Here is a 22,972-nt window from a genome sequence, read left to right as displayed (position 1 = left end):
GGTGAGCCTGTGCTCAAGCCTATGAGCCTGCACTCTAGCTGACAACCTCAGGGTTTTGAACTGGGGCCCTCAGCATCCTGTGCCAAAGTTCAATCCACTGCGCCAGCACTAGTCGGGCATGATAGCATTCTTTATAGCTGAGTCATACATACTCCACTGTATATAGGTACCACATCTTTATCCATTTATCTATTGATGGACATGTTTGTTGCTTCCATATTTTGGCTATTGTAAATAACATTGCAGTGAACATATGCATGCATATGTTTTTTCAATTTAGTGTTTGGGGTTTCTTTGGATAAATACTCAGAAGTGGAATACTGGGTCTTTGTTTATTTCTTGTTATAGTCTTTATTTTAAAGTCCATTTTGTCTAGTATAAGTATTGCTACCCCATATGTTTTTTAAGATTTTGTTGATTTTATAGAGAGAAAGGGAGGAGCAAGAAGCATCAACTCGTACTAATTGCTTTTATGTGCCTTGACCAGGCAAGCCCAGGGTTTCAAATGGGCAACCTCAGCATTCCAGGTCAACACTTTATCCACTGCGCCACCACAGGTCAGTCTACCCAGCTTTTTTATTTCTTTCCATTTTTATGAAATCTGTTTCCGACTAAATATCTTTACTTTCAGTCAGTGTGTCTTTTGATCAGAAGTGAGTCTCTTGCAGAAAGCACATATAAGGGTCTTGTTTTGTTATCCATTCAGCCAAACTTTGTCTTTTGATTAGAGCATTTAATCCATTTACAGTTTAAGTAATTGTTGATAGATAGGTAGTTATTGTCATTTTATTCATATTTTTTATCTTTTTTCTCCTTAAAGAAGTCCCTTTAACGTTTCTTGTAATACTAGTTTGTTGGTGATGAGCACCTTTAGCTTTTTCTTGTCTGGGAAGCTCTTTATCTATCCTTCAACTCTAAAATAAATGATAGTTTTGGTGGGTAGAGTAATCTCGGTTTTAGATCCTTGCTTTTCATCACTTTGAATACTTCTTGCCACTCTCTTCTGACCTGCAAAATTTCTGTTAAATCGTCTGACAGTCTTATGGGCACTCCTTTGTAAGTAGCTAACTCCTTTTCTCTTGCTGCTTTTAAAATTCTCTCTTTGTCTTTAACCTTTTGCATTTTAATTATGATGTGTTTTGGTGTGAGCCTCTTTGGGTTTATCTTGTTTGGGACCCTCTGTGCTTTCTGGACTTGTATGTCTATTTCCTTTATCAGGTTAGGGAAGTTTTGGGGTTATTTTTTGTTGTTGTTACGTTTGTTTGTTGTTTTTTTTTGCAGCAAGTAAAGGAATTCATTGGCTGTGCAGGAAGAAAGTTGGAGACAGGTTCAGAGGGTTAACTAGGGATGAGTCGCTGCTGCTCATCGCTCTGCTGGTTGCAAGTCTTCTGGGGTCCTTTAGAGCAGTGATTTTCAACCTTTGTTTCTCACGCACTCACAAACTAATTACTAAAGATAAAGGGGCCCTGACCTCTTCTTCTTTAGTAACTATTTGTGCCATGAGATGAAAATGGTTGTATTTAGTCAGGGGCACTGACCTTAGTAATTAGTGTGTGTTTGTGCCATGAAAAAAAAAAGGTTGAAAATCACTGCCGGGAGCTTAAGAGAAAGAGGGCAAGGAAAACATGATGGGGGTAAAAGGAGGGGGGAGAAGGTGCAGGTATGCACCCCAAAGAGAGAAAGCACCTCATTATTTTTTTCAAATAGTTTTCAATTCCTTGCTCTGTCTGTTCTCATTCTGGCATCCCCATTATTGGTATGTATAAAGTTGCCCCAAAGTCTCTCAATTTTTCAGAATCTTTATTCTTTTTTTTTTTTTGAGAGAGAGAAAGAAGTAGGGGGGAAAGAATGGGCAGCATCACCTCATAGTAGTTGCTTCTCGTATGTGCTTTAATTTGGCCAGCCCAGAGTTTTAAACCAATGACCTCAGCATTCCAGGTTGACATTTTATGTACTGCACCACCTCTGGTCATTCCAGAATCTTTATTCTTTTTGCTGTTCTGATTGTGTGTTTTCTGCTTCCTTATCTTTCAAATTGCTGATGTGTTCCACTGTTTCATCTCCTCCAGTGTTGATATTCTGTTATGTATTCTTCATTTTAGTTATTGTATTCTTCATTTCTGACTGGTTCTTTTTATGTTTTCTATCTCCATTTTTATATTTCCTATCACTTTGTTGAAGTTCTCATTAAGTTTGTTTACTCTTTTTTTTTTTATTGAGAGACAGATAGGACAGACAGACAGGAAAGGAGAAAGATAAGGAGCATCAATTCTTTGTTGTGACACCTTAGTTGTTCATTGATTGCTTTCTCCTATGTGCCTTGACACCTTAGTTGTTCATTGATTGCTTTCTTCTATGTGCCTACAGCAGAGAGAGTGACTCGTTGCTCAAGCCAGTGACCTGGGCTCAGGCCAGCCACCTTGGGCTTCAAGCCAACAACCTTTGGGCTCAAGCCAGCAATCATGGGGTCATGTCTATGATCCTACGCTCAAGCCAGTGAGCCTGTGTTCAAGCCACCGACCTCGAGATTTCAAACTTGAGTCCTCTGCATCCCAGTCGACGCTCTACCCACTACGCTATCACCTGGTCAGGCTCATCTACTCTTTTTAAAAAAAATGTATTTATTGCCCTGGCTGGTTGGCTCAGTGGTAGCATGTCGGCCTGGTGTGCAGGAGTCCCAGGTTCGATTCCTGGCCAGGGCACACAGGAGAAGCGCCCATCTGCTTCTCCACTCCTCCCCTTCTCCTTCCTCTCTGTCTCTCTCTTCCCCTCCCGCAGCCGAGGCTCCATTGGAGCAAAGATGGCCTGGGCGCTGAGGATGGCTCTGTGGCCTCTGCCTCAGGCGCTAGAATGGCTCTGGATGCAACAGAGTGATGCCCCGGATGGGCAGAGCATTGTCCCCTGGTGGGCGTGCCGGGTGGATCCCGGACGGGCGCATGCGGGAGTCTGACTGCCTCCCCGTTTCCAGCTTCGGAAAAATGAAAACAAACAAACAAACAAAAAATATATTTATTGATTTTAGAGAGAGAGAGAGGAAGGGAAAAAGAGTGAGAGAGAAACATCCATCTGTTCCTGCATGTGCCATGACCAAGGATCGAACCCATAATCTTTGTACATCAGGACAATACTCCAGCCAACAGAACTATCCAGCGAGGGCATCATCTACTCTTCCTTAAAGTTCATTGAGCATCCTTATAACCAGTGTTTTGAACTCTGCATCTAGTAGATTGCTTAGCTCATTTTGTTTAGTTCTTTTTCTAGAGTTTTGTTCTGTTCTTTCATAGGGGACATGTTTCTTTGCTCCTTATTTTGGCTGCCTCCCTCTATTTGTTTTTATGTATTAGGTAGAGCCAGTCTTGTTAGAATGGCCTTATGTAGTACACGTCTTGTAGAGCCCAGTGGTGCAGCCTCCCCAGTCACCTAGTCTGTGTACTCTAGGAGCACTCTCTGCCTACCCCTCCACCCCAGTGATCTTCTCTTGTAGTTGAGCCTTGATCGCTGTTGGCATGTCAATGGGAAGGATTTCCCCTTAGGTTGATTAGCTGCAAGGACTGGCCTCGAGCGCTGTTGAGGGTCTGCTGTGCAGTGGTTGACCCCAGGGCAGGACTTGCTTCAGTGGGGCTCTGGTGCACATTGAGTCTGCCCCTTGAGTGTGCACTTGTGGATGTGGTTGACTGGTGCTCTGCATTGTCTGAAACTGTACACTAGGTTCCCTGGCTCTGGTGCAGGCCAGTATCAGCCACCACCTGTATTCTGCCCGGGGTCACCCAGCATGAGTTACATAGCAATCTGTAAATGGTTGCTACTTGTGCTGGGCATGGAGGTACCAGCAGAGGCCAAGCTGGAAACTGAGGCCAGCTGCTGCTATGCCAGATCTGGGACCACTTAGCAAGAAGTACATGGCACTCAGAGGCCAGATGTTTGTTTGGGGTTTGTGAACCTCTGAAAGACTTTAGGGAAGTCTAAAGTATAGGCCATTGTTTGGGGAAGCCACTGGAAACAACTTGGGTGGGCCCACACATTGGTCCCACACATTGGGTGGGACAGGGTCTTAACAAATAACCAAGGCAGGGTGAATGGTGTTAACTAGGTTGATAGAGACACAGATATGGTACCCATCTGCCAGCACTTCTTTCTGGTAGAAAGCTTCCCCTCCAGCCTGCGCCCAAAGCCAGACAGTACAGTTTCTCTTTGTATGTTGCTGGCACCCTTGGAGCTGCTGCCCCAGTGCTGAAACTCATTAGGAGTGAGTCTGAAAAAGTCCATGCACAGGCCCTTCAAGAGGAATGCCTGGGACTCCAGCATCCCTCCATCTTACTCAGCTACAGGTCCCGCTTGTTTTTGCAGCTATAAATTATGGGGCCTTCTGTTCCCAGCACTGGAACCCTGGCCTGAGGAGCTGATGTCAGGCTGGAACTACTGGCTTCTTAGGGGGAACCTTTGAAGCTGAGATATCCCTTCCAATTTTTAAGCATTACACGTGGGTGTGGAACCAGCCTGTTCTACATCTCCACCCCTCCTACCAGTCTGGACATGCCTTCTTCTGTATATCCTTAGTAATAGGACTTCAGTTCAGTTAGATTTCAAACAGTTCTGAATGCTGGTTGTTCTGTAGCTTAGTTGTAATTTTGATGTAGTTATGGGAGGATTCCAGTACCATGTTTATCTACTCTGCCATCTTGACCAGAAGCCTCAAGTAACATGAATATTTTTAAAAATGAGAGTATCACTTAGCTTAAAATGAAGCACTGTGTTTTAATATAAATCTTAAATGAAAGTAGTATAATATATTATAATACCTTTTCATAGTAGTAAAATAACATAAAATTTGCTTTAAGTACATTCACATCATGCAACTGTTATCCCCATCCGTCTCAAGAACTTTCTCATCTTCCCAAACTGACACTTTTAGTAAGACTTTTTTATAAAGTGGTTTTAAATACAGCATAGAAGATTCTTCCACTTTTTATTTTTCTAATTAATTTTCTTCTGGGGAAAAAAATTATCTTTTATTCCTAGCATATAAAAGTCATTTGCACTATCTCTTACTTGTATGACATTGCTTAAACCTTTAGTAATTATGACTCTCCCTGAATTTTTATATCTTTTAATTGAATGGCAAGTGACAACAGGTGTTGAGTATGACTTTGGTTTTGAGTTCATAGTTTATTGAAATTAACAAATATCTATATATTGCTAGCAGGTAAAATCACAATAATTTTAAATACACAAAAGGCAGAATAAGCCTGATCAGGCGGTGGCGCAGTGGATAGAGCGTCGGACTGGGATGCAGAAGACCCAGGTTCGAGACCCCGAAGTCGCCAGCTTGAGCGCGGGCTCATCTGGTTTGAGAAAAAAAAAAAAAAAAGCCCACTAGCTTGAACCCAAGGTCGCTGGCTCCAGCAAGGGGGTTACTCCGTCTGCTGAAGGCCCGCGGTCAAGGCACATATGAGAAAGCAATCAATGAACAACTAAGGTGTTGCAATGCGCAATGAAAAACTAATGATTGATGCTTCTCATCTCACTCTGTTCCTGTCTGTCTGTCCCTGTCTATCCCTCTCTCTGACTCACTCTGTCTCTGTAAAAAAAAAAAAAAAAAAAAAAAAAAAAGGCAGAATAATATTCTTGGTCTTTCAAGGAGTAATGGAATTATCATATCAAAACCCATGATTATTTAGGATTAGGCTGGTGGAACCAGAAGCTTGAACCAAAGCAGAGTCAAGCACATGTTAATTTCTGGTATAAACTGAAGACCTACAGGAAATAAAGGTAGGAGCCTACATTTTACCTTGGATACAGCTTGCTTAGGCCAAAAGTCTAGGAGATAGGTGAACACCATCCATATAGGAAGGATAAACCAAGTCTGAGGGACAAGCACACAAGAATACCACCCCCTAAAAATGAGTAAAAAATACAACAGCACTTCAGCACATGGATTCTGATCTGGTGGCAGAGCATCTATTCTCTTGTATTTCTTGTATGTGTTTAATAAAGTGGACTCCTGAGGTAGATTTCAAAGTGTAGGAGACTGATTTTTTTTTTTTTTTTAAGGTGAGAGGAGGGGAGATAGTAAGACAGACTCCCGCATGCACCCTGACCAGGACCCACCCAACAACCCATCTTGGACAATGCTCAGTACTGAGCTATTTTTAGCACCTGAGTTTGTTGCACTCCAAAGGAACTATCTTCAGCACCCAGAGCCACACTCGAACCAATGGACCCACTGGCTGCAGGAGAGAAGAGGGAGAGTAGGAATGGAGGGAGAAGCAGATAGTCATTTCTTCTGTATGCCCTGACCAAGAATCAAACCTAGGATGTCCAGACACCAGGCTGGTGCTCTATCCACTGAGCCACTGGCCAGGGCCTAGACCAGGGGTCCCCAAACTTTTTACACAGGGGGCCAGTTCACACTGTCCCTCAGACCTTTGGAGGGCCGGACTATAAAAAAACTATGAACAAATCCCTATGCACACTGCACATATCTTATTTTAAAGTAAAAAAACAAAATGGGAACAAATACAATATTTAAAATAAAGAACAAGTAAATTTAAATCAACAAACTGACCAGTATTTCAATGGGAACTATGGACCTGCTTTTGGCTAATGAGATGGTCAATGTCCGGTTCCATATTTGTTACTGCTAGCCCTAACAAGTGATATGACACCCTTCCAGAGCAGTGACGCATGCGTCCTGCGTCACCAGAAGTAGTACTGTACGTGAGCAACGCCGTGCTTTGCGGCACAACCACATATGGTACTCCAGGAGCATCCGCATCCTGTGCTCCTCTCACTGACCACCAATGAAAGAGGTGCCCCTTCTGGAAGTGCGGCAAGTGCCAGATAAATGGCCTCAGGAGGCCACATGTGGCCCACGGGCCGTAGTTTGGGGACCCCTGGCCTAGACCGTTTAACCTTTAATTATTAATATGTTAGAACTTATGTGGCGTTTTATTGTTTGTTTTCTGCTTGTTTTTTCTTTTTCTCAGCATCTTTTTATCTCCTCTTGCCTACCTATAGGTTACTAAAATAGTTTTAGAATTCCATTCTTATTTATAGTGTTTCTCAATATATCTCTTCATATAGTTTTTGTTGTGGTCGCTCTGAATATTAAAATATAATATGTAACTTATCACCATCTGATATCAGCATTTTATCACTCCAGTGAAATATTGATATCTTCCATTTAGATCCCTTGACCCTCCCCAACGTTTTAAATACAATATGTTTTATTGTACAGTATTTTCTCTATATACATTCACTACTATATTACATGGTTATATAATTTTTTTTTTTTTTTTTTTTTACATGGACAGAGAGAGAGTCTGAGAGAGGAATAGATAGGGACAGACAGGAACGGAGAGAGATGAGAAGCATCAATCATCAGTTTTTTGTTGCGAGACCTTAGTTCATTGATTGCTTTCTCATATGTGCCTTGACCACGGGCCTTCAGCAGACCAAGTAACCCCTTGCTCGAGCCAGCGACCTTGGATCCAAGCTGGTGAGCTGTTGATCAAACCAGATGAGCCCGTGCTCAAGCTGGCAACCTCAGGGTCTCGAACCTGGGTCCTTTGCATCCCAGTCCGACGCTCTATCCCAGCGGTTCTCAACCTGTGGGTTGCGACCCCGGTGGTGGTCGCCTAAAGTCATTGGAAAATACATATTTATTATACAATACATTTTTAAATAAAATATGTATTTCCCGATGGCTTTAGGCGACCCCTGTGTTTTGGTTGTTCGACCCCCGTCGGGGTCGCGACCCACAGGTTGAGAACCACTGCTCTATCCACTGTGCCACTGCCTGGTCAGGCAGTTTTATAACTTTTAAATTAACGATCAAATATGGTTTAAGAAAGTAGTAAGAAAAAAATGTCACTATATTTATCCTATTTTTACCTATTTTGTTGTTTTCTTTCTGAAGTTCCAAGTTTTCTGCTATTTCCTTTCTGTTGGAGGCCAACCTATAGCCATTCTTTTTTTCTTTTTCCTTTTTTTTTTTTTTTTTACAGAGACAGAGAGAGAGATAGATAGGGACAGACAGGAACGAAGAGAAATGAGAAGCATCAATCATTAGTTTTTCGTTGCGACACCTCAGTTGTTCATTGATTGCTTTCTCATATGTACCTTGACAGGGGGAGAGGGGGCTACAGCAGACCTAGTAACCCCTTGCTCGAGCCAGAAACCTTGGGTCCAAGCTGGTGAGCTTTTTTTGCTTAAACCAGATGATCCCACACTCAAGCTGGCGACCTCGGGGTCTCAAACCTGGGTCCTCCACATCCCAGTTCGTTGCTCTATCCACTGTGCCACTGCCTGGCCAGGCCTTATAGCCATTCTTTAAGTGTAGGTCTGCTGGCAACAAATTCTCTTAGTTTTTTTTTTTGTTTGTTTGTTTGTTTTGTATTTTTCCGAAGCTGGACACGGGGAGAGACAGTCAGACAGACTCCCGCATGCGCCCAACCGGGATCCACCCGGCACGCCCACCAGGGGCGAGGCTCTGCCCACCAGGGGACGATGCTCTGCCCCTCCGGGGCATCGCTCTTCCGCAACCAGAGCCACTCTAGCGCCTGGGGCAGAGGCCAAGGAGCCATCCCCAGCGCCCGGGCCATCCCCGCTCCAATGGAGCCCCGGCTGCGGGAGGGGAAGAGAGAGACAGAGAGGAAGGAGGGGGGGTGGAGAAGCAAATGGGCGCCTCTCCTATGTGCCCTGGCCGGGAATCAAACCCGGGTCCCCCGCACACCAGGCCGACGCTCCACCGCTGAGCCAATCGGCCAGGGCAAAATTCTCTTAGTTTTAATTTTTCCGAAGATATATTTATTTCTCCTTCATTCCTGAAAAATAATTTCATCAAATATAAAATTCACAGTTTGCAGTCCTTTTTTTCCAACACTTAAAAAATATTGTAACTTCCTTTTGACTCCCATAGTTTTGGGTGAAATAACCACTCTTGTTTGAATAGGTAATGAATCATCTCTCTGGTTGCTTTTAAGGTTTGTTCTTTGTCCTTTGTTTTCAAAAGTTTAATTATGATTTGTCCTTGTGTGGGTTTCTTTGGTTCTATCCAATTTGGAGTAGCTCAGCTTCTTAAATCTGTAGATATATGTCTTTCACCAAATTTCAGGAATGTTTAGTTATATTTATTCACTTTTCAACCCTACAGTCTTTTCTCACACTTCTAGAACTCATACTAAAGTTAGGTCTTTTGTTATTGTCCCACAGGTTACGGAGGCTCTCTTAAGTTATTTTTTTTTTCAGTCTATTTTCTGTGACGTAAATTTTGTTAATTTGTCTTCCAGTTCACTAATTCTGCCGTTGTCTTCTGTCATCTCAGCTCTACAACTGAGTTCATCCAGCAAGTTCTTTAAAATTTTGATTATTGTATTTTTGGAATTAAAGAAATTGCCATTTTAATCTTTTTTACAACATTTCTTTGCTGAGATTTTGTTTTTTCACTTGTTAGAAGAGAATTTATAAATGCTTATTGAAGCATGATTATGATGATTGCTTTAAGATGCTTGTCTGACAACCCAAGTTCTGATTCATTTGAATATTAGCATCAGGATTGCCAAATTCAAATTATGATTTTTTCTGTTTTTGTTCTGATGAGTGACTTTTCACTTGTATCTTAGATATTTTGGATATTATGCTAAGATACTTTATCCTATCAATTCTTCTATCTTAGTAGGTAGTTGCCCTGCTTAGGTTCAGCCAGTTGGTTCTGGCCTACTTTGGTGAGCTCCAATAACAGTTTATTTTTCAGTGCCCTTGCAGTGCTATTCAGATCTGCTTTGTTCTTTGGCACTGCTGGGGTTCTTGCTCAGTCTATGCTGGTGTCACCTGCATAGAGAAAGACACTTTCTTGAACCTTATGTTGCTGAGCTGCCTTCTGCCAATGGGGATGTGACACAAGCACTACAGGGCCTGGTTTACTCTGCTACAGGCAGAAGGCTAAGAGCTGCCAAGCCCAGGTCTTTTTATGCCACTGGGTAGAGGACCGGGAGACGGTAGGTTCCCCTGATGCTGCCAGATAGCCTGCATCTGCCCAGTGGTGTGGCATGGGGAATAAGGCTCCTCAGCAGTTCTCTTGTTTTAACTCTTTATTGGCCTTTGGTGAGAGAATGCAGGCTTTTCTTTGTTCTCTTTTTGGTCTGTGCCTGTTGGTGGTTTTGGAATGCAGGCTCTCTGGTGCTCAGTCCAGGCTATGTGGAAGATAAGAAGAAAAGCTAAGGAACTCACCATAGGGATCTTCCTTAAGTCCTGAGGTCCTTAGATAGTTCATATTCTTCCTTTTAGCTTTCAGCATCCTTTATGATTGCCTATTGAATTATTTTCAGAGTATTTAGTTGTATTTAGAGGAAGGAGCAGGGGAAAGTGAGGGAAGTTTCTGTCATGTCTGGAACCAGAAATCACTTCAATAAATTTTTAAAATTTGAATAAGGGCCCTGGCCAGTGGCTCAGCGGATAGAGCGTCAGCCCAGTTTATGGACATCCTGGGTTCAATTCCCGGTCAGGGCAGACAAGAGAAGCAACCATCTGCTTCTCATCCCCTCCTTTTCCCCCTTCTCTTCTTCACTTCCTGCAGTCAGTGGCTCAACTGGATCGAGCATCGGCTGCAAGAGCCTAGGATGGCTCGTTGTCCTAGTGCATCAGCCAGTGGTGGGATTCAGCTGGTTCATACCAGTTTGGCAGAACTTAAACCTAATTTTTTGTTGAGTTCAGCACACCAGTTGTGAAAATGGCACTTGTAATTAGGGTTCTCTCTAAGGTGATTGCCTGGGCAGCCACCCAATGTGAAAATCACAAATTTACATTTCTTACTCTTTTTTTAATGTTCATCTGTGCAACAGCATGTTCTAAGTGCCCGTAGATATGTTCATTCCATCCATAGGTGAAAATCTTGCAAGTGAGGATGCCAATAAAGAAACAATATGGAAATATCTTAAATAACAGTTTTAATTGTTTTTTGTCAAGTATTATTTAATATTTTTTCATTAATATTTTAAAACTTTTATAACAGTCTATTTCTGTGTACCTCTTTTATTCTTATTTAACTATTAAATGCATGAGATAATAAACTACCTTTCAGTATATTCTTTTTTTATATTTAAAATGGTCATTACAGCCCTGGCCGGTTGGCTCAGTGGTAGAGCGTCAGCCTGGCATGCAGGAGTCCCAGGTTCGATTCCCGGCCAGGGCACACAGGAGAAGCGCCCATCTGCTTCTCCACTCCTCCCCTTCTCCTTCCTCTCTGCCTTTCTCTTTCCCTCCCGCAGCCAAGGCTCCATTGGAGCAAAGATGGCCCCGGGCACTGAAGATGGCTCTGTGGCCTGTGCCTCAGGTGCTAAGATGGCTCTGGATGCAACAGAGCGACGCCCCGGAGGGGCAGAGCATCGCCCCCTGGTGGGCATGCGGGGTGGATCCCAGTCAGGCGCATGCGGGAGTCTGTCTGACTGCCTCCCTGTTTCCAGCTTCAGAAAAATGGAAAAAAAAAAAAAAGTCATTAGGACAGAGAACTGGTTATTAAATTATTTGAATCCCACCACTGACATCAGCCTCATGTGTTAACAATAGCTCATTACTTGTGCATCAGCCCAGACAGGTTGCCAGGTGGATCCTAGTCAGGGTACATGTGAGAGTCTATCTCACTATCTCCCCTCCTCTCACTTAAAAAAATTTTTTTGAATAGGAACTTCAGAGTAACATATGATATGAATGAATAAGAGGTATTATATAACCCAGTATTTAATTGTGTATTTTAAATCTATTAGAGGTAAGGGTGTGGGTGAGTGAAGGCTAGAGGTCGAGGGGAATTCTGAAATAGGTATTATATATCTTAAAAGATGTTCAGTCTCACTAGTAATTAAAGGAATGCAAATTAAACAACAGAGTTTGTTTTTATGATAATATTAAATGCTATAAGGGTTTAATGGAATGTTTACTCCTACTTCTAAGAATTTACAATAAGGAAATAATCAGAAATGCAGAGACCATGCATGCCAGATTGTTAGCTGCAGTGTTCCCAGTGTTTCACAGTTATAAATAAATGGTGAAATAAATATGCATATGATAGAATATTTAAACAGCCTCTAAAAATAATGTTTTTTTAAGTTGATCTTAGAGAGAGAATAAAGAGAGGAATACCGATTTGTTGTTCCACTTATTTATGCAATCATTGGTTGATTCTTGTATGTGCCCTGACCAGGGCTCAGACCTGCAACTGTGGCATGTTGGAATGATGCTCTAACAACTGAGCTACGCAGCCAGGCCTTAAAAATAATGTTTTACAGGTTTAATTTTAGTAACAGATTAAATACTTATGATGTATTAAGTGAATTCTAGTTTTACACACTTCAGTGATATCATGCTTTTTTGATGTTAAGTAGTTATTAAGATAAAAATATCTTGTTATTCTTTTCAGATGTTATTTGTCAACCACCACAGATAGATCATCAAACTAATTTAAGGCCTGTTGGGCTAAAAAAAATTTTTTTAATTTATTCATTTTAGAAAGGAGAGAAAGAGGGAGAGAGAAAGAGAGAGAGAGAGGAGAGAGACAGAGAGAGAAGGGGGGGAGGAGCAGGAAGCATCAACTCCCATATGTGCCTTGACCAGGCAAGCCCAGGGTTTCGAACCGGCGACCTCAGCATTTCGAGGTCGATGCTTTATCCACTGCGCCACCACAGGTCAGGCTGGGCTAAAAGTTTTCACAGTGCTTTACACATAGTGCTCAATAAATATTGGCTATTATTGCCAAAGACCTCTTAAGAATTTTGTTTCTAGAAGAGTATACATATTTATGTATACAACCAAGCATGCAATTTTAGACTCTTTATGGACTGTATAAAGCTTATACATGGGTCCTCTTAGCTGGGGCCATGTTGAAGAATTCCTGCTGGAACTAAAGACTTTTTATCCTTGAATGTGGTTGAGTCAGTTTGTTGTACAGGGTAAAAAGTGTCAATTCTCATTTTCACTTAAGAAATGAGAAATTTTCAGTCATTTCCTTTTCTTAAATGACTAATTTAATATACAATCTTATGTTATCTTAACTGAAGATGCTCATATTAATTGGGGGATTGACTCCCAAATTAACATATTTAACTATGGAGACAGAAATCCGTTGTTCTGGTTCACAATTTGCAGCCATCCTCGTCTTTCATTTTTCCACTGCTGCCACCACCAGCCCTTCCAAATCTATTAATAACCCAGTTGCTGTAGCAGTCAGAGTCTTAGATGTTACAGTGATAGAATAAAGTAGTCCTGGATCAGGGAGCTGGATTGCCAAATTGTGTTCTGTTCCAGGGCTATGTTTAAATGGGCTGTTGAACAAGTCCAGAAGACAGCAGCCAGATGGCAAAGGAAATGGCTGTCATAACATACGAAGAACCTTGGTCATGAGCGAGGGAGAAGAGGAGACTATGGTACTGATAGAACTGTTATCAATACCTTGTTTGCCATTTTAGAGAGGCTGTTGGGTATAGTTATTATATATAAAGTTCAGCGTTAGACCTGCATTCAGTACCATCTCTACAGTTTTCTGGACCCTACCACTTGAGACAAGTAACTTAACCTCTGACCTCAGATTCTTTTTAATAAAATAGAAATGAAAATACGTAGTGTAAGGTAGTTTTCCCCACCGTGGAAGAAGGAAGGGGCGTAGCCCCGAAGTGTGGGTAAGCAAAAGCTTTATTGAGTACAGAGCGCATCCCGCCTGATGATGTTTCCTGGTCCCAGGGACAGAGGCCAGGGAAGTCGCATAGGGTGACCCGCGTGGGGAATATTTAAAGGGTCTGTAGGGTGGTCGAGCTAATATGACGTGGTGAAATCTCACTGGTTGACAGAAGGTCGCTCTTCCCAAGGACTCCTGGGAAGTTTCTTTTGGCGCACATGAGTGTGGGCGGTTCTAGCCAAAGTTCCCGGGTCTGGGTTCCTCACGTGACCTCCCATTGCTGACCACTTTACACGTAGTATCACCTATAGGAGTCTTAGGTTTTTTTGACAGTGTTTGTAAAGCACTGCTCAAAATCTAGCCTGCTGTTAAGTGCTCATTCAAAAAATGTATAGCATTAGAGATGACATTTTCTCTCAGGCTGAAATTGGAAAACTGAGTTAAAGGTACTGAGAGGCAGATTCTGACTCAGCAGGGGAAAGAAATGCTGTCCTTGAGAGTGTTCAGACAAATGAACAACTGTCATTTCAGGAATGCATGGATAGATGCTGCCATTTAGTAATAGGTCATAGTCTAAGTTCCTTTTACACTGTCAGGCTCTTTATATAAGGCAGACCCACATGAAAACTGTTTTATAAACATGTTGGTTTATGTTGCAGAACTAAGCCCAAAGGAGTTGGGCTATGAAATATCTCTATTTAACCTAATGAGATTTTTATTGGCTTCTTCAGTTATACTGTTTCCTACAAAATGGGAGAACTAGCTGAGGATCACTGGTGTGAGTGATGTTATTAGAATTAAATGTGAGTCATAGAGGGTTCTAGTGTGCTATCATAGGAGGGAAGCTAAGCAGATGTTAAATATTAATTAGCACCTTGAGGAAATTTAACTAGATTTTAAGAATACATTAAAAAAGGCCAGGTTTCTTGTTGTTGTTTTTAATGCATCTCAGATGCTATTTAAATTCTACCTAAAACAATTTGGAATTAATACTGTTTTTATTTTTCTAGAATTTATTTTCAGCCTCTTTCTAAAAACACTGTGAAGCACCAGCTTAGATTATACTGTATAGGTGAGGAAAGAAAGAAGAGCTAAAAGACCTTCCTTCCCACATCAGTTCAGAGAGCCAAGTCATATTTCTTCGTCTTAACCCCTGTTACTCAAAGGGAAGTTATGCAGAGAAAAGAACCTTTATATGTAGGAACACAGAGTGGTATAGTGAAAAAGAAGACTACCTTTATTTAGAGGCAGAAAACCTAGGTGTATTTCCTTGTGCTGCTGCTGACCTGCTTTGTAACTTTTCACAATTCATTTAATTTTAGAAGACTCAATTACCTTGGCTGTGAATCTGAGAATGTGATCTTGTTTTGTCTTTCTCACAGGATGTTATAATTGTTAAATAACCTAGTTTCTATGTAAGAGAACTTTGTAAACTATACAGTGTTGTTCAAATTTTTTTTTAATTCATTTTAGAGAGGAGAGGGAGAGACAGAGAGAAGAGAGACAGAGGGAGAGAAGGGGGGGAGGAGCTGGAAGCATCAACTCCCATATGTGCCTTGACTAGGCAAGCCCAGGGTTTCGAACCGGCGACCTCAGCATTTCCAGGTCGACGCTTTATCCACTGCGCCACCACGGGTGAGGCTCTGTTGTTCAAATTTTAATTGTTTTTTTGTAACATGAAAATAGCATTCTTAACCAACACAAGAATTATTTTATGTTAAGAAGGAAATCATGAAGCCCTGGCCGGTTGGCCTGCCATGCAGAAGTCCCGGGTTCGATTCCCGGCCAGGGCACACAGGAGAAGCGCCCAACTGCTTCTCTACCCCTTCCCTTCTCCTTCCTCTCTGTCTCTCTCTCTTCCCCTCCCGCAGCCAAGGCTCCATTGGAGCAAAGTTGGCCCTGGCGCTGAGGATGGCTCTATGGCCTCTGTCTCAGGCACTGGAATGGCTCTGGCATGCCGGGTGGATCCCGGTCAGGCGCGTGCGGGAGTCTGTCTGACTGCCTCCCTGTTTCCAACTTCAGAAAAATATGAAAAATAAAAAAATAAAATAAAAAATAAAAAAAGAGAAGGAAATCATGAGCTTACTTAAAAACAACCAAAGATTTGGGGAGGGGGCAGGGGATGTGGAGAAGGATGAGATTTCCTTCAGGATCTTTATGTTTTTGTTCTACAGCTATTTTAAAACAGTAAGAAAGATACAATCCCCTTTAGGTCACCTTACTGTAGCAAGAATTCAATATAAGAAAGTCTTTTAAGAGAAAGGTAAAATATTTTCATTAATAGTCCTTTCCAGTCTCTATTTGGCATCCCAGACAGTAGCTGAGTATTTTGCTTCCAGATAAATTACATTCTATTTTAAATTACATATGAGCTTCTTAGAAATCATACATTTGCCTGACCTGTGGTGGCGTAGTGGATAAAGCATCATCAGCCTGGAACGCTGAGGTTGCAGGTTCGAACCTTGGACTTGCGGTCAAGGCACATAGAAGTGCCACAACTCTAAGTGATGCTTCCCGCTCCTCTCCCCCCTTCTCTCTCTCGCTCGTTCTCTCTCAAATCAATAAATAAAATCTTTTTAAAAATCATACATTTTTAGAGACAATTTAAAAAATTTAAACAGAAGTCAAAACAACAGAACAGTGAACTCCACATCTACATCCACCAACTATCAATCTTTACCATACCTTCCCCAACTTTATTGTTTACACACTTCCACACTTCCTCTTTTCCAGGTCATTCAAAACTAGGCACAGCAGAGAGAAATGGCGGCGTGAGAGATACTCCTCATTTCTCCCCTTGAAATTTCAACAAATGCTACAACTATATGCAGAGAGAAAACCCCAAATGAACCTGAAATATACACATATCGGATAGACAAAAGTAGGCACAGCCACCAGAAATATGCTACTTTAATGATAATTTTATCTGCTAAGACCAAACGCAGTATGAGCAGCAACATGATTGTTGTAAAGTTTATTTTTTAAATTATTTTATTCATTGAGAGGAGGGGAAACAGAGAGACAGACTCCCGCATGAGCCCTGACAAAGATCTACTTGGTAAGCTCACTAGGGCCCGATGCTCTGCACATATGGGGCATTGCTCTGTTACTCAGCAACCAAGCTCTTAGCACCTGAGGTGGAGGCCATGGAGCCATCCTCAGCGCCTGGGGCCAATGGAGCCATAGCTACAGGAGCAGAAGAGAAAGAGAGAAGTGAGAGGGGGGAAAAGTGAAGAAGCAGATGGGTGCTTCTCCTGTGTGCCTTGACCGGGAATCAAACCTGGGATATACACAAGCCAGGCCGACGCTCTATCACTGAGCCACTGGCCAGGGCCATAAAGTTTATTTTACAGTTGGCATCAGCTGTTAGTGTTTATTATCTGAAGTCTTGGGGACATTTTGTTGGAGGCAAGGATTCTCAGATTAAAGTTATCTTAGTTATCCTTGTGTGGTGCCTCCTAAACTTCTAAGATACAGTCAGAGAAGGAATATTTGACTACTTACTGGTGAGTTTAAGATCCTAAAAACTAATGGCAGTGCTATTCTTGAGTAAAGGTAGTTAAAATACTACATTTTAAAAATGCCTTTGTTTTTCTATAACATGCTGAAATAGTCAAGTTTTATGTTTTTGTTGTTTTTTTTTTAATTTTTATTATTTTATTGATTTTACAGAGAGGAGGGAGAGGAGCAACTCATAGTTGCTTCACTTTAGTTGTGAGGAGCCACTGAGCCACTTTACCCGCAGGTGTTGTAAAGTACCAAAAACTACAAAATTAATATTAATATTTTAAGAGGCTTGGAGAACATTTTATTAATTTGGGTTAAGGTGTGCAGAGAAGTTGTGAGTATAGTCTCTGTACTGTGTGATTGGCATAGTCAGGATGGCCCTTGGCATTGTATTGTAAATGCAAAGGGGAGGAAAACATGGATCCCCAGACATTCCACCACACCTGTGGGGAAAGGGGTGAATGGCTAGCCAGGTGCAGGGAGAGAAAAGCCAAAATAAACCTATTCTTATAACTGTGAGCCATTTGCGAGCATTTGTCCCCACGGAAACTACCTCTCCTATGTAAATGTGTGTAGTTAACACGTGTGACTGGACAGAGAGATAACAGATGAACACTAGATAATATGGGAATGCCTTTTAATATGTAAAAAGATATCTTTCTGCCATTGTGTTGACTTGTAAATTTTGTTTTCTCCAAAATAATGTATGGCTTGCAAATTGAACATGGTCCTATCATGTTAAAGGACATATGACTATAACCAATAGTGGTAAGGGGCTCCTAATTACAATTTTTGCTTCTGTACTTCCCACTTACAAAACTATAAAAACTAGGTAGAACAAAGGGCCGGGGCGCTCTCCTTCAGATTTCTGTCGGAGTTGCTGGAGTTGCTGCCGCTTGGCCAAGCTAGATAATAAAGCTTTGGTGTGTAATGGACGGACTTTGTTCGTGTCTTCAATGTTTTGGGTTCCTCCGGAATAGGATTAACAGTTGTTCATTGATTGCTTCTCATATGTGCCTTGACCAGGCAACTCCAGGGTTTTGAACTAGCAACCGCAGCATTCCAGGTTAACGCTTTATCCACTGTGCCACCACAGGTCAGGCAAGTTTTATGTTTTCAAGCAGTTTCAATAAAGGAAAAACTCAATATTTTTAATGGAACACTTGTCACAATTTGAGTATTTCATTGGCTAGAAGGTTTATTTATTGTTATGAATTGATGCCATCTGGTGGAAAATACACCCATTGTAATCACTTACTCTAGGTTACCACAACCATAAAAGCTATTTCTTCTCTTTTTTGTTCCAGGAGATTTTGATGAGTTCACTCAAGATAATAATGACAGTATGTTGAAAAACATAGCAGAAGATCTTCGGAATTGCTTACCTCTTGAAACCATGCTTTCCTCAGAACATGTGGCCCTCCAAAAAGTAAATGTATTATTATTAATTTACTCTTAGTATTACTTGAGGATTCTGCAGTCCCTCCCTAACCCTAGTCCTGAATTCTGCTTTAAATTACTTTTCATTTGGTGCTTCAACCATGTTCCCAACTCTTTGGAGTCTCTAAGCCTCTGGCTTCCCAGTACTATTCACATAACAAATAGATTTTTGAGGGCATCCTGTTTGCCAAGCATTCTCAACTGTTTCACCCCATGCTTCCCCATCCCCCCAATTCAAAGCCCCATAGTAATGTGGTTCCGCCTATGTCTGCCCTGCTTTTCTTTTCCTGTTCCATTTCCCTCGCTTTTATCAGTGGTGAAGTTTTACTTCTTTGTTTTCTTCTTCTACTTTTGCATTTGTACAATTTTTGCTTATTCTTCTAGTCCTTTATTCCTAGAATTAGTTCTCATTTTTTTTCTCCAGACAGCCCCTCAAGTCCCTTCAAATCCCAACTTCTATGAGATACATATGCTATAAATATTGTTTCCTAAAGCAAAGCTAATGAAAATAATCTCTTCTCCCACTGATCCAAAAGCAGCAACCCTCCATATGGTTTTTCAGAATGTAAGTTCCTGAGCAGAGAGGCTAAATCCTGTACATTTTTAGCAATGCTGTTCACATTGTGAGCACTTAGCAAATCTTAGTAAACATCTGCTCAATTCAGAGTGGATTCTCAAGGAAGAAGATAGTAAATAGTACTAAAACTGAGAGAAATAATCTTGTAGGGCCAGTAGCCTCCGCCATCGTGGCCAGGCGCGTGCAGGTTCCCCTTGAATTCGGATAGACAGTAAAGAAACAGCGAAGCCAAAAAATGGTGGGCCATTCCTTTAGTCAAGTCTCGCACTGGCCTATAAGCAAAGCACAGGGCTGCCAGAGCCACTGACACATTCTCCAGTTCGACAACCAGGAGAATCTTCTCCGGTTTCTCCTAGAATCAAAGGCCTCACTAGTCTCAATGGAGCTCACAAAAGCTCCTCACCTTTGGCTCCTCATCTGCACACCTTCTCTCTTCTCTGCAAATTTCTTTCTGCCTCTTCTCCTTCTCTTCTTTTCAAAATTTTTGGCGCAAAGACCTCTTCAACAGCAAATATTCAATATTAGCAAAAACAATGGCCCTTCCCAAGTAGGAAAGTAATTTGCAATTTCACAGATCACATATACCTGGCGCTGCCCAGCCCCAATGCAAACTATAAGCAAGCAAACATAAAAATCATATTTTACAAGCTTATTTGACCAACATATCTGTACTGTAGTTTTGATGTTATTAATAAAACAGTCTTATCAGTATCATGATTCACCACAATACATAAAATGAGGAAAAAGTATTCATTGCAAGTTAATGACCAACCCACAATCACCTTTCCCAGTGATTGGCAAACTGCGGCTCGCTAGCCACATGCAGCTCTTTGGCCCCTTGAGTGTGGCTCTTTCACAAAATACCACGTGCGGGCACTACTTTGATAAGGAATGTACCTACTTATATAGTTTAAGTTTTAAAAATTTGGCTCTCAGAAGAAATTTCAATCATTGTACTGTTGATATTTGGCTCTGTTGACTAATGAGTTTGCCGACCACTGACCTATTCTAATAAACCTTTCATCTTCCTTTGTTTCCTTCTGGTCCTTGTGTATGTTCATACATCTTACATACTTGTAATATAGGTTGTGTGTGTAGATGTAGATATAATTTTGTAGATTTCCAAGCAGATAGGTTTATACTTTACCATAGTTAAGGTAGAAGGAATTAGACTTGCTATTATATATTATCAGTATTTGGAAAAGGGTCATTATTTGTAAGCCATAGGGTTTACTAATATCTTTTATTATTTGAAACCTTTGCCTCTAGGCAAAGATTACTTGTTAAGTATTTTGATGGGAAAGTCACTGACATGTAGGACTCAGAAGACCTGGTATTAGTCTTCATTCTTACCCCTCTTACTAGCTCATATCATTTCTTTGGAAAAATCTCTCTGGGTATTGGTTTCTTTATTTGTAAAAATACTGCTTCAGATAGCAAGATGGTCTCAAAATACTCCTTTCAAGTAAAATTTTATGCATTTTTCGTAGCCGTGTTTTGCATCATTACAGATCAAAAAAGTTGGCCACTGACAAAATGACCCCCATTTGTGTGATTTTCTTGAGACTCCTTACCTGAATGAGCAGGTGAAATCCATCAAATTGGTTGACCATGCAAGATGTGAGCCCCTCATCTGGAATGGCAGAGTATGTCTCTGACAAGCACACCCAGGGAGGCAGTGATGAGAGCTCAGCCTTAGACTGGCTTCCCAAAGCCACAAGGATGACTTTCCCGGTCACCAAAGCAGTACATGATGTCAGAATTACCTTTACCTTTTCTATAAATTGTACCAAATTATCCACTTAGGTCCTTTTATTTGTACCAGTCCTTCAAATAAAGTAATTTGGTACTCTAACCCCACTCCCCCCAAAAAAAGTCTCAGAAAGAAATGAAAAAAGTTGCTGACTTACAAGTGAAACTAGTTTCTGTGCCTTGTTGGCAAAATTTTAGCATATGAACCACTGATGTTTTGCCTTATTTAGCAATAAAAAGAGACTTTTTTGTACTCTGTTTCTTTTGATGTGTTTCTTCTCTCCACCAGATACAGCAGCGACCAGAACCCACAGTTCACGTGGATGCATTCCTTTATGATGAAGACTTTATTGATTCATTATGTGAGGAAGGAAAAATGAGCAGAAACTACTGTATGATGTGCGGCTCACACCAGATAGCACCTTTAGGTCAGCACTCAAGTATGCAAACCTGATGACCGTGTGTGTGCTTTTCCTTAGATGTCATGAGTATGCAAATTATTGGCAAGGCCATTCAATGTTTTCTGAAAGCAGAAGGCCAACCTACAGCATAGCCATTACCAGTTATAGTGGTTAGGGAGACTAAATAGAAATTGTCTAAAGAAGCCAGGCCCCTTAATGCCTCCCAGGAGGGTATCTCTGCTTTTCACAAGAACTGTTTAATCATAGGTGACTTTTGAGGTCCAGAAACTAACCAGATGTGACTAAGTACAGAAAAAATGACTCATCTTTTCCATACTCAATAGAAATTCATATATAAACCATAATGCTGATTTATTATACTATAGTTATATTAATTAAATATACTTAGGGAGCTGAAATGTTCTCCCTATGAACATATCTGCTTGAGAAATCAGATATTAATCAGATATTGTTGGATGAACATGGACTCAGAGAATGGATAATCTTGAGAAAGAATTTATTCAGGCCATGATTTAACCTAGTAGATCATCTCCAGTCCATAACAGGAAACCAATTCTAGTAGCAGAAATTCTCCTGCATCTCTGCCCCTCAGATGTAGCACCTATGTCTCAATTGGCAAATTAGACTGACTGCTATTATTAACTTTCCTATTAATATATACATATTTTTTTCCTTTCTTTTTAGGGAGAGAGACAGGGACAGACAGACAGGAAGGGAGAAAGAGGAGAAGCATCAACTCATAGTCGTGGCACTTTAGTTGTTCGATTGCTTTCTTTAACATACATGCCTTGACCAGGGAGGCTCCAGCTGAGCCAGGGACTCCTTTCTCAAGCCAGCAACCTCAGGCTTCAAGCCGGCAATCTCAGTTTCAAACCTGAGTCCTCTGCATCTCAGGTTGATGCTCTATCCACTGCACCACCATCTGGTCAGGCTATTAATATACTCTTTGTTCAAACTGGATATGATTGTCTATAACTTTAGACCTATGTTAATTTCCCTGCTGAGATTGGTTGCTTAGAGTGTGGGCTATCCTCCAGGTGAATAACCTTGTGCTCATATCACTGTTTTTAGATATTATTCTCACAAGTTAACTACTACTACCAAATAGGTAATATGTTGTGAGTGCAAATATAGTATATTGTACCTGCATTATAGTTGGGAATTGAACTTCCTGATTTACTGGTTTAAGATTCTATTTTTAGATAGTACTTATGGTTTCCATTTGAAGTAGTTGAAATTCACAGAATAAAAAAAGACTTAGACAAGAACTGTGAAGGGAAAACTAAAAAGTTAACTATAACTATAACACCATATCAGCTCTGATTTATTAAAATATATAGAAGAGCTATGCTTAGCTCTGGCCAGGTTACTTAGTGGATGGAGTGTCATCCCAGTGTCCCAGGCTTGCAGGTTCAATTCATAGTCAGGACACATTTGAGAAGCACCACTGAGTGCATGACTAAGTGGAACAACAAAGTGATGCTTCTCGCCCTCTCTCCCTCCCTCTCTCTCTCCCTTTCTCCCTCTTTCCTTCTCCTTTTTCCCTCTCTCTCCCTTACCCTCTTCCTCTCCCTCACCTCTTCCTCTCTATCTCTCTCTTAAATCAATAGA

The 22,972-nt window shown here is 41.2% G+C and overlaps 1 protein-coding gene across 5 annotated transcripts in view; it reads left to right on the top strand.

Annotated features, from left to right (window-relative positions):
* The window catches only part of LOC136336242 (uncharacterized), a 45,045-nt gene that overhangs the window by 3,386 nt on the left and 18,687 nt on the right, over positions 1-22,972 (top strand). For 3 of the 5 annotated variants that reach the window (XM_066277742.1, XM_066277746.1, XM_066277745.1), the window contains 2 exons: positions 18,478-18,605; positions 21,229-21,367. In XM_066277742.1, coding sequence (XP_066133839.1) covers positions 18,478-18,605; positions 21,229-21,367 — 267 coding nt within the window. Of the gene's footprint in view, positions 1-487; positions 558-18,477; positions 18,606-21,228; positions 21,368-22,972 lie in introns of all 5 variants that reach the window. The other 2 variants (XM_066277744.1, XM_066277743.1) reach the window with 2 other exon arrangements.

Source organism: Saccopteryx bilineata, chromosome 4 (assembly GCF_036850765.1).
Source record: "Saccopteryx bilineata isolate mSacBil1 chromosome 4, mSacBil1_pri_phased_curated, whole genome shotgun sequence".
NCBI classification, from domain to species: domain Eukaryota; kingdom Metazoa; phylum Chordata; class Mammalia; order Chiroptera; family Emballonuridae; genus Saccopteryx; species Saccopteryx bilineata.
Note: the sequence above shows the minus strand (reverse complement) of the source record. Positions and strands in the feature narration are given on the sequence as shown.